A 15260-nucleotide genomic window follows, 5' to 3' on the forward strand; every position below is an offset into this window, starting at 1 on the left:
TTCATGAGTCCATCTTAGATGAGCTCGGGCCCAGAGAAGCCGGCGGCGTTTCTGGGTGTTGTTGATCAATGGCTTTTGCTTTGCATTGTAGAGTTTCAAGTTGCACCTACGGATGTAGCGCCAAACTGTATTTACTGACATTGATTTTCTAAAGTGTTCCTGAGCCCATGTGGCGATATCCTTTACACATTGATGTCGGTTTTTGATGCAGTGCCGCCTGAGGGATCGAAGGTCACGGCATACAATGTTGGTTTTCGGCCTTGCCGCTTCCATGCAGTGATTTCTGCAGATTCTCTGAACCTTTTGATGATATTATTGACCGTAGATGATGAATTCCTCAAATTCCTTGCAATTGTACGTTGAGGAACATTGTCCTTAAACTGTTCGACTATTTTCTCACGCACTTGTTCACAAAGAGGTGAACTTTGCCCCATCTTTACTTGTGAATGACTGAGCAATTCAGAGAAGCTCCTTTTATACCCAATCATGGCAGCCACCTGTTACCAATTAGCCTGTTCACTTGTGGGATGTTCCAAACAGGTGTTTGATGAGCATTCCTCAACTTTCTCAATCTTTTTTGCCACCTATCCCAGTTTTTTTTAGAACATGTTGCAGGCATAAAATTCTAATTTAATGATTATTTGCTAAAAACAATCGAGTTTATCAGTTTGAACGTTAAATCTTTGTAGTGTATTCAATTAAATATAGGTTGAACATGATTTCCAAATCATTGTATTCTGTTTTCATTTATGTTTAACACAACGTCCCAACTTTATTGGAATTGGGGTTGTACTTCATACTTAAAAATTATTTTAAAAAAGTTCCTAAAATGGTCATAAAAGTCATAAAATGTAGCATGTAAATCTCTCAGTTGTCAACACTGACTGGGCTTTTGTAAACTAACTCCTCTCTGTCAGCAGCCATGTTGTTAGTGTAAGCAGTGCACGTCAGTTAGCCATGATAGATAAATCCATCAATCCTTCCATGCAATTTCTATTCTGACTTTGGCAAGAGGTGGGGTACACCCTGGACAGCCAATTGCAGGACACATGTCAACAAACAAGCATTCACACCTACGGACAATGTAAAGTCTTCAGTGAACTTAACATGCAAGTTTTTGGAATGTGGAAAGAAGTCACAGTACCAAGAGAAAAGCCACATGGGCAGAGAGAGAACATGCAAACTCCACACAGGAAGTCCGGGGCCTGGATTTGAACCCACAAACTCTGAACCGCGAGGCGGATGTGCTAACCACTGCATCTGGTGGCCTGATGGATTAATACTGAATTGAATTTCGTTAAATTCCTTTTTATTTAAAAGGTGATGAATATTTAACAGTAGGTTGAAATGTTAAATAAATAAATAAATAATACATTCTCATGACATCTAGTGGTGCACATGGCACTTACACTATATTGCCAAAAGTATTCCCCCACCTGCCTTGACTCAAATATGAATGTAAATGACATCCCATTCTTAATCCATAGGTTTTAATGTAATATCGGTCCACCCTCTGCAATTATAACATCTTAAACTCTTTCAGTAAGGCTTTCCACAAGGCTTAGGAGTTTGATTATGGGCATTCGTGACCATTTCTCCAGAAGCGCATTTGTGAGGGTACATACTGATGTTGGACAAGAAGGACTTGCTCTCCGTCTCCACTCCAATTCATCCAAAAGTGTTCTATAGGGTTGAAGTCAGGATTGTGCAGGCCAGTCAAGTTCATCCACATCAAACTTTCTCATCCGTAGGCCTGTCACAATAATTACAATATCCAGACTAGATAAATGGTCGTTGTTGTGGTGAACCGGCGTGTGGATCACACAGTAAGCCGACAGAGTTGGACGGCTGTGTCATTAGCCGCTACAGGGCTCATGGAACGCCGGCGGACCGGTGCACTCTTGCCGGTGTTGGCTCCGTCCATTACTCCACAGCTTTGCTCCATGTGCAGCATGTAGATTCACACAGCAGAGACACTTTAGGAAATGTTAGCTGTTTGTTGTCTTCGCTATCCCAGTCATGCGCTAATAAGATAGCTAGCAAGCTAACCAGCTAGCCTGTGAGCTAACGAGCGAGCGAGTTAAGTAGTTAAACAGCTCGCTCCACCGTGGCAAAGTCATAATATCAGTGCCTCTCCGAGTTGTTATGTGTTAGTCCCGAATTAACACAAACATGGGGACGTTAAAGTTTTATTAAACATAACCTCAGTGGCACACGTTATTCAGCTAGTAGCTGACTACAGCGAATGTCAACGTATATTTTATTGACAAGTGAAGGGCTAGTCTTCAGGGGACCAACCACACAGTGGCCGGGTTTACATCGAGACTTTTTTGTCATTCCGATTGACATCATTCCGATTGAAGATCAACTGTTTACATGTGACGTGATCTATTCCAATCGGGTGTATACACTCATGCCAGAGTAGCATCTGCTTCATTTGCACACTGATTGAGGAGTATCTGCAACATTTGCACAACCAACATTGTCCCAGATGATCGCACTACTCGTCACTTTAAACCGCATACACTCCTTGAAGTCTCGGCGCCCTTTGCACAATGGTCATTGCACCAGACTATTGCAATATTAGTCATTCGAACTGCTCTAAGTGCTAGAGGACTCTGCATCTTTTTGCACCATTGTCCAAAAAAAAAAAAATAATAATAATGTACCGGCATTACCAGATAACTAGCAACCCTTTACTGCTCAGTGACTGTTTTTTTTTTGTCAATGTCTTTATGTCTCAAAAGTGTTCTCTGTCAATTGACTGTCTGTTGTCGTACTAGAGCAGCTCCAACTACCGCAGACAAATTCCTTGTGTGTTCTTTGGACATACTTGGCAAATAAAGATGATTATGATTATGATTATGATTATGATACATGATGTGCAGCTGTGTGACATGCGCACTTCGTCATGAATGTCCACGTCATTTATCAAGGTGGTGGTCCGTCATCTTTTCAGCACAGTAGTTGGGATTGGCTTTATACGTTCATTAAATAAAAAAGGCGGGAGCCGCCATATTTACGCGGTGCATAAATGATGACGTCACTATGTATTTACATCAAGAAGAAGCATGCTCAGACAGAACTTTTCCTGGTTCTATTCCTCATGACAGCATGTACAAAAATGTACTTCTAATCCGTTTAGCAAAAGGAATATTCCACTCCTGCGAAACCGAATGAAATTCCATTCAGATTTGGCCTGTTTATTCCAATTGAGGTGTTTATATGGAGCATTTTCATTCAGTTTGAGCTTCTAAACCGATTATAATCCGAATAGAAGGCTCCATGTAAACCAGTCTGGTCTTGCACCTCTTTGTTCTTTATTTCAGACCCAGGGGGATCCATATCACAGAGTAAAGAAAAACAATTTAATCGAGAAACAAAAAAGGAAATAATAATAATGACAAAAATAATAATATTGATAACAACAACAATAATGATTTAAAAGCAAAAAAATAAATAATAAAATGAAAAATAATAAGGGGGAGCCTTATTTTTTTATGATTTCAGAGGCATTAAAAAACAGCAATATTATATTTTATTGCGATAGTTTTTGGAAAAATATATCATCTTGGAAAAAAAAATATCGTGGCAGGCCCACTTAACCGTGTCTTTATAAACCTTGATTTGTGCACTGATGCACAGTCATGTTGGTAAAGGAAGGGACCATCTCCAAATGGTTCCCACAAAGTTTAAAATGTCCAAAATAATAGCCCTTGAGCTCCAGTGAAAGGCACTCTGAATGCTTCAGCATGCCAAGAGATTTTGGGCAGTCAAACACTTTTACCACTTCCTGTTCCAACATATCTGTGCACCAGTGCACAACGTAAGGTCCATAAAGACATAGATGAAAGAATTGTGTATGGATGAACTTGACTGGCCTGCATAGAAGCCTGCCCTCAAGGTCACAGAACACCTTTGGGTTGATTTTGTGTGGACAGTGAGCCAGACCTTCTCGTCCAACATCAGTGTGCGAAATTACAAAATATGCTCCTGGAAGAATGGGGAAAAATATCCCATAACTCTTACTCACTCCTAAACCTTGTTGAAAGCATTCCCACAAAGGTTGAAGCTGTTACAGCTGAAAAGGGTAGACAAACATCATATTAAACCATATGGATTTAGAAAGGGATTCACTTAAAATCATATGTGAGTCAAGGGAGGTGAGCGAATACTTTTGGCAATATAGTGTATGTGAAATTGGCGTTAGGTTTATGAGGGCGTCCTTGAAAAAATGTCTCCTCTGTGTGGGTCCCTGGACTCAAAAAGTTTGAGAACTCTTGGTCTAAGGCTACGGGATTGTCTTCACTTACTGGCAATCAAGCCGTTCCTTCCCATAATGCACTGCTTCATGCGGGAGGAAACAAGCATGTGAGTCATCATGATTGACATTTAGTGTACTACATGTATGTAACTGTGCGCTGTGTGTACCTGTGGATGACAGTGAAGAGGTCCTCAGCTGTTGGTGGTCCCGCTGGCCCACCTGTGTAGAGGCCAGCTGCACATTCACAAGAGAAGCCACTTAGTTGCATAACAGCGGGCTTCAAACAATGACTGCAGGAACCAGCCTACCATGAGAACGTCCACCGTCACCCTGCTCCTCTTTTTCCTGGGGCTCTTCTATGAGGAGATCACTCAGTGATGCTGCCCCCTGCTGGTTGTCACTGGACAACACACTGCTCAAGGAGCAGCTTCTTAGACCAATTGGGGCACAAAAACTGCTCTCCCTTGTCTGTGACTCCACCTCTTCGTCTGAGGATGAAGATGAGGATGATGAAGAGGATGAAGAATCCCTACTTGATGACATCATTAGCAGGTGTCTTCCTGCTGTCTTCCTCTTCTTCCTTGTTTTGTCCTTTTTGGTAGTGGCAAACATCGTGGTCGTCTTTCTCCGCTCTTCACCTTCTTCCTCATCCTTACCCAGTAACCTCATCATTCTTCTGTGACCATGTCTGTCCACTTCTTGCTGGAGTGGTGTCCCGGTACCCATTTGGACTGCTAGAGCTCTACGTGTTAAAGTGTCAAAAGCGCACCACGGACCATTGGCGGTGCCATCGAAGGAGTACAGAACTTTATCCAGCATGCTCGAGGAACGGCTGCTCTTATTGTTTGATAAGGTGTCACTGTGCAACGTGTTACCTGTGGCTTCAACTGCACATTCTTTGGTACCAGTCGGCTCCACGAAGCATTTTTGATTTGCAAGGTCCTCTTTTGGCTCTCCTCTGTACTCTGGAGATGCAATCACACCCTGAATGCTAAGATTGGGCTTCTTTGGAAGGGTGGGGTTCTTCCTCGAGCTCACAACCTCACACGGACGGCATGTTAAGTCACCAGTTCTATGACAGTTATAATTTTCCGACCCATATGACGACTCACTTAACTTGGCCTCTGATAATACCTGGGTCTGGGTGTGCTCTTTTCTGGAGGTACCATCAGACATTTTCACACAGGAACCCTCATGTCTTAGATTATTCATCAGTCTGGCATTAGAAGCCCCTGAATGTATTTGGCCATTTATAAGATGATCATCTTGGTTCGCAGTGTAGATATGAGTGTAAACAGACTCATTCTTGAGCACCACCTCACAACCGGGCAATATTCCAGGTTGTTGTTGCTTTGGGGTATCAAGGCTCAGAGCAACATCTAGCCGACGACTGTCAGAAAGCTTGGCAGTGGCTTGCATGCTCTTCGAGGGTAGGACTTCTTCGGTTGTAATGGTGCGAAGCTTGACACTCTGCAAAGCCTGCGCAGTGACAAGGGGGAAGGTGAATAGGTTTAACCCTTTCACATTGCCATTCGAGGGTGTGTCGAGGCCCGGTGGGGGGTGTAACCTGGCGGATGGGCAGGTGACAGCAGGACATGTTGAGAGGAGCAGCGTGTGATGGGAAGACTGTTTGATTGCATGGGAGTATGGAGGAGGAGGAGGTCGAGAGGCCAAAGGAGCTGGGCGAGGTCGAGGTATTGATGACTGCGATAAGGAAGGAGGAAGGGCTGGCGGTAGGAGAGAAGGAGGAGGAGGACGATGTGAAGCTGACAGAGTGGTGGGAGGAGGATGAGAAGAAAGTGGGAGATGAGGGGTGTGTGGAGGAAGAGAAGGTGGCAGAGGAGGTGGTGGAGGAGGAAGAGAAGGTGGGAGAGGAAGGGGAGGAGGAATACAAAGTGGGGAATGAGAGGAGTAAGGAGGAAAAGAAGAAGGTGGTGGAGGAGGAGTACGATGAAGAGATGACGGGTGGAAAGAAGCAGGCTGAAGAAGAAAAGAAGGTGGGAGAGGAGGGGGAGGAGGAAGAGAACAAGGTGGGAGAGGAGGGGGAGGAGGAAGAGAAAGTGGTGGATGAGTGGAGTGAGGAGGAAAAGAAGGTGGTGGAGGAGTAGGATGAAGAGATGACGGCTGGAAAGAAGCAGGCTTAAGAGGATGAGAAGAAGGTAGGAGAGGAGAGGGAGAAGCAAGAGAAGAAGCTGGCAGAGGAGTGGGATGAAGAGAGAACAGTTGGAGAGGAGGGGAGTGAGGAGGAGAAGGTGGGAGAGGAGGGGGAGGAGGTGGAGTTGGGAGAAAAGGGGCAGGGGGATGAATGCACTGGGCAGAGGAGTTGGAGGAGGAGCAGGATGACAAGGAAGAGGTGGAGGAAAAGGAGGAGGAGATGGAGGAGAAGAGAGAGGACCTCCTATCCGGTGGGTGGGGTTTTGACTTTCTGGGAGACAGAACGAGGGAGGTGGCGCATTTGGAAAAGAAATGGGAGTTTTGGGGAAGAGAGCAGACTCCTGGAGGTGTGCCCGTAGGAGGGCTATTGGATTGGCTGGTGTAACCACCAGAGACACGTCCCCCCTCTTTTGAGACAGGAGAACCAGGGGTGAGGACAAGACTGCAGCTAGGGACTAAAGGGAGTTTGTCTGATGAAGCTGCATGCCAGTCTACACTTAAAGATTCAAAGGTAGTGACTGTGCCACAGTCAATTCCATTCTGGTGTGGCTTGGTATGGCTCCGAGGCACCCAGGGATCATGCAAGGTCTGGGCTGATGAGCGAGGACCGTGCTCCATACCGGGGCTGGATGATGAACGACATGACTTGCTGCGGCCTATTCTGCGCTTGAGTGAATCGGACCGTAAAGGTGGTGGAGGCGGATGCTTGGACTTGCGAAGGGAGATGCTGCGACAGGAGGACGAGGTGCTGGACGATCTATTTCGACTCTGTGAGGAAGACAAGGTCACATCCTCTGGGTACATCAAGTCCAAGTTAAAAGGGGGGGAGTAACCAGGAGAAACCAGGGAAACAGGACTTGTCTCCTGGTTGATGGTCCAGTCACCACCAATTGGGCTGCTTGGGTAAGGGGGCTGGAATGACCAACGGCTTCCGCAGCGCGAGAGGGTTGGCTCCCCATCCTGAGACTCTGTATCTGCAATGGAGGTGGAAGGGGAGCGGTAGTGGTCGCAGTTTTGACACTGGCCACCACAAGCGCAGGCAGGAGTGCTGAGATGTAAGGGGGAAGGACACTGAGGTATGACCCTTTTGCTTAGGTCACAGGGCAATAGGGGCTGAAGGTCACTAGGGAAATCCTATAAATGAAAAAAAAGTCAAAGTTCAGTTCAGATCAGTATACAATAAAACAGTCAAGACAGTTAAAGAAAAGGTACACCATACATACACCCAAGACAGACAGTTGACAGATAAAAACAGCACCATACCGTTCCTGGCAATAAAAGCGAAAGTAAGAACAGACTGGGTAATATATGGATAGAATGTAGACATCAGTTTCTTGTCTACATTAAAATAATTAACTTCGTCAGGAGGTACAGACATTACTGTCCCTTCCTACAGATAGCCTCAGTTTGCCTGAAATCTCAGCTGGCAGTCAATAATTGTTGCAAATTGTATGTGGTTCCCCTTAATGTACGGAAGTCTGTAGTGGGTAACAAGTTGGATTCTTCCTGAAACCACCGCATGGACCAGTCCATCACTGGCTGATTATTTTTCTGAAGAGTAGACTGACAATCACTGCATGTGTCATCAGTACATTTTATATTTTATGGTTGTGTTCTTCTCGTCATCTGAATAAAGAATGTTCAACAAGAGGGGCCTGAGAGGAACCAGTCAAGGAGATGCTGCGATTAGACAAAGTTTCTATCCCTTGGAGTATTCCCCTTGACGATGGCTTTTGGAAACTGACCTGGCAACAGGATGAACAGGCGCTGAGTGTCCTGTAGGAGACACTGTTCCAGCTGGCGTCTGAGTCCAGAGAGGAGCTGGTGGCCATGCGGGGCAGGCTGCGGACGTATGAGGAGCAGGAGAGGTCGTCAACACGTGCTGAGGTGAGGGACAACATGAGGCTGGCAATCCCCTCCCCTCTCGGGGCTCTGATCTTCCTCGCCAACCACTCTCTCTTCTTCCTGACCAACTCCTCCTCTTCCTGTTGGCGAAATATGGAGCGTTTGGAGAGCTGATCTGCAGGCGAATCTGTAGTGGAACATAAGAGGAATTGTTATGGAATACATTGAAATGACTTATTGTGGTCGATGGAGGCACGAGAGCGGTGCTTCCCAACCTTTATTGAGCCAAGGAAGGGTTACTATTACTATACTATATATACTATAACTATATTGCCAAACGTATTTGCACCTGCCTTGACTCAGATATGAATTTAAGTGACATCCCATTCTTAATCCATTGGGTTTAATATGACATCGGTCCACCCTCTGAAACTATAACATTTTAAACTCTTCCGGAAAGGCTTTCCACAATGTTTAGGAGTGCGTTTATGGGAATGTATGAGCATTTTGCAGAAGCACATTTGTGAGGTTACACACTGATGTTATACGAGAAGGCCTGGCTCTCAGTCTCCACTCTAATTCATCCAAAAGTGTTCTATATGGTTGAGGTCAGGCCAGTCAAGTGCATCCACATCAAACTGATGAGAGCCGTGTCTTTATGAACCTTGATTTGTGCACTGATGCACAGTCATCCTGGAACAGGAAAAGGCCATCTCCAAAATGTTTCCACAAAGTTGGAAATGTCCAAAATATAAGCCCCTGAGCTCCAGCGAAAGGAACTCTGAATGCTTCAGATTTTGGACAGTCAAACAGTTTGGAGATTACCCCTTCCTGTTCCATGTCTGTGAAGTAGTGCACAAAGCAAGTTCTATAATAATCATCTTTATCTTTGTTGTCATGAACATGCATGTATGCACACAAAATTTGTTCTCTGTATTTTACTCATCACAGTGAACACACACACACACTTGTTAGTGGAACACACTGGAGCAGGGGGAAACTTAAGCGCCCGGGGAGCAGGTTGAGGTGTCAGTGTCTTGCTCAAGGACACCACTGCCGTGAGATGGCTGGATGAAGACATGGATGAGAGAATTTGGTATGGATGAACTTGACTGATTCTCAACCTGACAGAACACCTTAGGGTTGATTTCGAGTGGACAGTGAGGCAGGCCTTAAAGTCCAACATCAGTGTGCGGCCTCACAAATATGCTCCTGGAAGAATGGGCTAAAATTCCCATAAGCTCACTCTTAAACCTTGTTGAAAGCCTTCCCACAAGAGTTGAAGCTGTTACAGCTGCAAAGCTTGGACCGACATCATATCTTTTAGAATGAGTTATCACTTAAAATCATATGCCAGTGAAAGCAGGTGAACGAATACTTTTGGCAATATGGTGTATTTTGCATTAAAGCAGTGATTCTCAGTGTCCTACACAGCACTTTAAAATGGAGGGATGCACATTTATTTAAATAGTTTTCTTTTTCTTCTAAATTCAAACTGTGCATCATGTTACACTGGCTTAGAATAATGACTAAATATATATTTTGAGGGCGAAAACCTCTGTCTTGTTTTTGATGAACACTTGTGCCTACAGTATGAATTTTAATGTTGGTCATAATGATGTGCTGTCTTAGGTGGTACTTCATGTAAAAAGTTTGAGAACCACTGCATTGGAAAAATCTCACTAAACACCACCACACAGAAAGAAAATATATACAGTATATAGTGACATAATGATGAGCTCATCTCAATTTACTCACAAATGTACTTGTGTAAATTATGGACCTGTTTATAAGAACCGAAAGCTATTTTTCTGTTGTATGAATGACAGTAGGTGGATACACAGGTTAATTCTACCCTTTGCCATCTCCTGGAAGACAATTTCATTGCGCTGCCTGTCACTATACATTGCTGGCATAAATAGATAAACAAAGATGCATTATTTGTCGTGAATAATAATTTTCAGACCAGTTCAATGAAATTTGATCATTTCTCACGTCCCACCTGATGAGCTCTCACGGCTGCAAAGTGGTTGGCGATCGCTGCACTCGAGAGTGGAGCCTGTACCCAATTCATTGATGACATCAACAGGGTTCCCAGTGACTGTCATGCGGCGGCTTGGATTCCGAGGGTGGCGCGATGAGGAGTCCGTGTTGCAAGCCAGTTTTCGGAAGCTGGCCTGGCGATCAAAACTCTGACCTGTCACCAAGTTTAAAGATACAACTTGTTAGATTAAGCCTCGTCACGCGAGTGGAAGCTCAAGTCCCAAGTAATTTTTCAACAATTTGACTTGAGTTGTGCTTCACTTGCCATTTCGAGTCAGGCCCAAATCGCGTTCCGACCTGAGACCAGGCCCAGTGCCCACCTGTTATGTTGATAGGAACTATTTCAGCTGTCACCGCATCCGCCCGTTGCCTCATCCTCTCCTCTGGGGTCGGGAGTCGGGGGTTCAGCTCTGCTTTCACACCGAGCTCCGTCTCACAAGCAAAGACGTCCCAACAGGAGGTGAGATCAATAGGGTTGAGGACAAGTGGGGTCAGAGGACGCTTGTCGTGGAGGATGACCGTTTCCTCTTCATCTGAGGAGGCTGAGGACTGTGACAACATCTTGCTTTATTCACCTGTGTAAGTCTACTTTAACCTTAGTCTAATCTACCAGGGCTGGGTTGAATTAAACCTCTCAGTAGAGGAACACAGATGATTTAAAATCTACTTCAACTCTGTCCAGCCAGTTTTACCCTGTTAAGCAGTGGACACACACATTTTCCCCTCTTGCAATCCAAGTCAGGAAAGCCCCGGTTATCAGAAATTATACTGAACGTTTATCCTGTGGCGTGGAACGTGTTAAAAGAGGTTTTCTCCCCAAGCAATTGGGCCCGCAATCATAAATGTTAAACCTGTTAAGTTTTTAAGATCGCAAATCCTTATTTGAGTGGTCTCCGCCGAGTTCGGCCGAGTCAGGGAATCTGTGATTGTGATGTGAAACGGAATGACAGCCAATTAGGAAGGAACTTAAATTTCATGCTGTTACTGGACACAAATAGAGGATTAACTGTTTTTACTGTGAATCCCCGCCTATTTGCGATTTGCTATTTACAAATTCAGCTACAGTTTTCATCTATTTCTATGGAAGCCATACCTACACGTGCGGACAAAATTGTTGGTATGCCTCTGTTAATGAAAGAAAAACCCAAAGTTGTGACACTTTATTCTGACAAAAGGAATAATGAATAAAGATTTAGTGAAAATGAATGCGCAATCAGCCATTGCTTTGGAATTGTGGTTCAACAGAATTATTGTAAAAAACAAACTCAAGGAACAGGCCTGCACAAAAATGATTATTATTTTGTTGCACAACCTTTTGAGACTATCACTGCAATTAAACAATTTTTGTAACCTTCAATAAGATTTCAGCACCTCTCAGCAAGTACAGTATTTTGGCCCACTCCGGAGCAAACTGAGTCATCTGTATGCAATTCATTTTGAATCGTCATGTTGTAAGATGAGTTTGAAGTGATATTAAAGCATTTGGGGATAATAACCAACAGCCCAATGATGGAGGTTTGGTACCCATTCTGTTCCTTTAGAAGTGGCGACTAGGTCACCAGGCTGTGTTGTGATGATCTTTGTACAAATATCCACCTCACAAGCTCTGCTGGATCAATTTAGATTTGTATATACATGATATATCCCAAAACACAAAACGTTTTGGGATATATCTGACGGAACATCTCAAAACACCGCATGTTTTCTTTTCCTCCTTTCAGTCGAAGTCAGCAGTAGTCAATTCATTATTTGCCACCCAGAAGTACCCCGTGGTTTGTTCACAAACATTATGAAAAGGTCCATAAAAGTAATACTAACACAAGAAAGATTTTTTTCCTAGTCTGTGCGGGGTTTCTCACATTCTAAAAAAATGGTTAAGATGTTAAGAAGCTAAGGATGTGTGTACTGTTGCTTTAAGTTTCAGGTCAATTTCAAGGGGAGAATGAACTCTTACAACTTTATCTTGTTCATTTATTCAGTATTAATAAAACAAATCACCTGGTTTAGTATCAAGTTCAAGGCCTGAAAACTGAATACACTGCCTAATCAAAGAACAATGGCGTTTGACTGTTAAGTAAACCCGTTGGGATTAAGGTCCATATGATGTTGGAGGAACAACTCCGGGTCAGGGTACTGTTCTACTCTATAGTCTAGTCTAGGGGTTCATGTTTACCTTTCTTCTCCACACTGACCACTCGAGACAAACGGAAAAGCACGACAGAGAGAGAACGTCCCAAAATGTGGACCTCTGAGGTGACAGAAGGACGGACAGAAGAACAGAGAATAAGACGTTCCACATTTAACTATAAGGCCTTCAAATTGAGGTCATGTACATTTTTGTGCAATCGAATAGCTCTCATATTTCAACGTTAGATGTATGTTTGATTAAGAGATTTTAAGTCTCATGTTCATGATATACAATGCTCAACATACTGTACATAAACAGGAGGGCTATGCACGACTTAGTGGTGACTCGAATTTCTATTTGAGTGAGCGTGGATATTACTTTACTCTGACAATAGATGTAATGGCTGCCATGCTGCATTTAATGAACAAAATATTTCAAGATTTTTAGCCTGTGTTTATGGCCGACGCCCTCGTGCGCAGTTGTCGTTCGTTTTCGCAGTCGTGGATCACAAATAGCTATAGCTCTCCACCTAAGATCTCCAAGATTTTAAAATGTAAAATGTAGCTTTTCAAGACTCATTGGCGTGTAATTATCCAGCCTTCCTTCCACCCTTGCATCCATTTTATATCACACTTGTTCTCTTTGCAGTCAGGGGAGAACTGGGGTCCATCCATCCATGCATTTTCTACAGCTTATCCGAGGTCGGGTCGCGGAGGCAGTAGCTTTAGCAGGGACGCCCAGACTTCCCTCTCCCCAGCCACTACATCCAGCTCTTACGGGGGGATCCCGAGGCGTTCCCAGGCCAGCCGAAGGACGTAGTCTCTCCAGCGTGTCCTGGGTCGTCCCCCGGGGCTCTCCTCCCGGTTGGACGTGCCCGGAGCACCTCATCGGGGAGGCGTCCGGGAGGCATCCGAATCAGATGCCCCAGCCACCTCATCTGGCTCCTCTCGATGTGGAGGAGCAGCGGCTCTACTCTGAGAGATAGGAACGTAGATCGACCGGTAAATCGAGAGCTTCGCCTTTCGGCTTAGCGCCTTCTTGACCACAACGGACCGATACAAAGTCCGCATCACTGCAGACGCTGCACCGATCCACCTGTCGATCTCCCGTTCCATTCTTCCCTCACTCGTGAACAAGACCCCAAGATACTTGAACTCCTCCACTTGGGGCAGGATCTCATCCCCGACCCGGAGAGGGCATGCCACCCTTTTCCAACTGAGGACCATGGTCTCAGATTTAGATGTGCTGATTCTCATTCCAGCTGCTTCACACTCAGCTGTGAACTGCTCCAGTGAGAGTTCGAGGTCACGGCTTGATGAAGCGAACAGAACCACATCATCTGCAAAAAGCAAAGATGCAATACTGAGGCCACCAAACCGGACCCCCTCTACACCTCGGCAAAGTTCCGCCGGAGGTGGCAGTTGAAACTCCTTCTGACAGGGGATTCTGCCAGACATTCCCAGCAGAACCTCACAATACGTCGTGAGCATTGAAGTCCCCCAGTAGAACGATGGAGTCCCCAGCGGGAGCGCTCTCCAGCACCCCTTCCAAGGACTCCAAAAGGATGGGTACTCTGAACTGCTGTTTGGTGCAAAGGCACAAACAACAGTCAGGACCCATCCCCCCACCCGAAGGCGGAGGGAGGCTAGCCTCTCCTCCACCGGGGGGAACCCCAACGTACAGGCGCCGAGTCGGGGGGCAGTAAGTATACCCACACCTGCTCGGCGCCTCTCACCGTGGGCAACTCCAGAGGGGAAGAGAGTCCAGCCCCTTTCAAGAGGACTGGTACCCTAGCCCAAGCTGTGCGTGGAGGCGAGCCCAACTATATCTAGTCGGAACTTCTCGACCTCACACACAAGCTCGGGCTCCTTCCCTGCCAGAGAGGTGACATTCCACGTCCCTAGAGCCAGCTTCTGTAGCCGGGGATCGGATCGCCAAGGTCCCCGCCTTCGGCCACCGCCCAGCTCACACTGCACCCGACCCCTATGGCCCCTCCCACAGGTGGTGAGCCCATGGGAAGGAGCTGGGGTCCATCCTAACATATTCTGGTTGAGAGGCGGGGTGCACCCTGGATTGCTCACATCCAGTCGCAGGGGAAAGTAAAAGGAAAATGAAAGCTTTGAGGGTTTCATGTGACATCAGTTAACTGTGAAGAACGTCATTTAAGACCAACCAACATGTCATATTAATGACACAATTAGAAAATTATCGAATGTCTGTCGAGATGTTGTCTTGTGTATATAAAGTAAGCTTCTCCAGCCAGTCCATGGTGTACCTTGCCCGCCTCTCACCCAAAGTCAGGGATAGGTAATAAGGACAAGTACGAAAGATAATTGACAGATGCATATTTGTCGGAGTATTTTGTAGCATAGTATGCATTCAAAAAAATACATTCTGAAAGGAAATTTAAGATTAATGTTGTCCCAAATCCATTGTGGGTGGATTCGTTTATGTTGAGCACTGTATTTATGTTCAAATTTGCACCCTTGAAAAATGTTCATGAAAGGGTCTCACCATCCTCCTCCTTTTGTCTCTCCATCGCTTGTGCACCCTGCCCTCTGATTGGTGGAGTCCAGAGGATGAGCAGGAGGTGGGGCACGGGGTGCAGAGCAGAGAGGTGCTGGCTTTGCTGTCTCCATGCTGAGTCACCCCTCTATATGCTGCACACACATCCATGTAAAGAGAAGGCACAACAACAAATATTTGCTGCACAAAATCTGGCTGTTGGGACATGTACAGTATGCAGGCTGTATTGAGATGTTATATTCTTTGCTTCTAAACGTATTTCCCTAACCCTTTGGTCTGGTCTGCTACTCAGGGAAGCCC

General features: G+C 45.3%; 1 protein-coding gene across 7 annotated transcripts in view; it reads right to left on the reverse strand.

Moving 5' to 3' along the window:
• The window catches only part of nhsl1a (NHS-like 1a), a 33676-nt gene that overhangs the window by 9064 nt on the left and 9352 nt on the right, over nucleotides 1-15260 (reverse strand). For 3 of the 7 annotated variants that reach the window (XM_061684141.1, XM_061684110.1, XM_061684156.1), the window contains exons 3-9: nucleotides 14949-15094; nucleotides 12480-12554; nucleotides 10627-10855; nucleotides 10266-10460; nucleotides 8164-8450; nucleotides 4573-7552; nucleotides 4432-4498 (exon numbers count right to left, since the gene is read on the reverse strand). In XM_061684141.1, the coding sequence (XP_061540125.1) occupies nucleotides 4432-4498; nucleotides 4573-7552; nucleotides 8164-8450; nucleotides 10266-10460; nucleotides 10627-10855; nucleotides 12480-12554; nucleotides 14949-15094 (3979 nt within the window). Of the gene's footprint in view, nucleotides 1-4313; nucleotides 4348-4431; nucleotides 4499-4572; nucleotides 7553-8163; nucleotides 8451-10265; nucleotides 10461-10626; nucleotides 10856-12479; nucleotides 12555-14948; nucleotides 15095-15260 lie in introns of all 7 variants that reach the window. The other 4 variants (XM_061684149.1, XM_061684134.1, XM_061684117.1 and 1 more) reach the window with 4 other exon arrangements.

The sequence above is a fragment of the Phycodurus eques genome, chromosome 1 (genome assembly GCF_024500275.1).
Source record: "Phycodurus eques isolate BA_2022a chromosome 1, UOR_Pequ_1.1, whole genome shotgun sequence".
Lineage (NCBI taxonomy): Eukaryota > Metazoa > Chordata > Actinopteri > Syngnathiformes > Syngnathidae > Phycodurus > Phycodurus eques.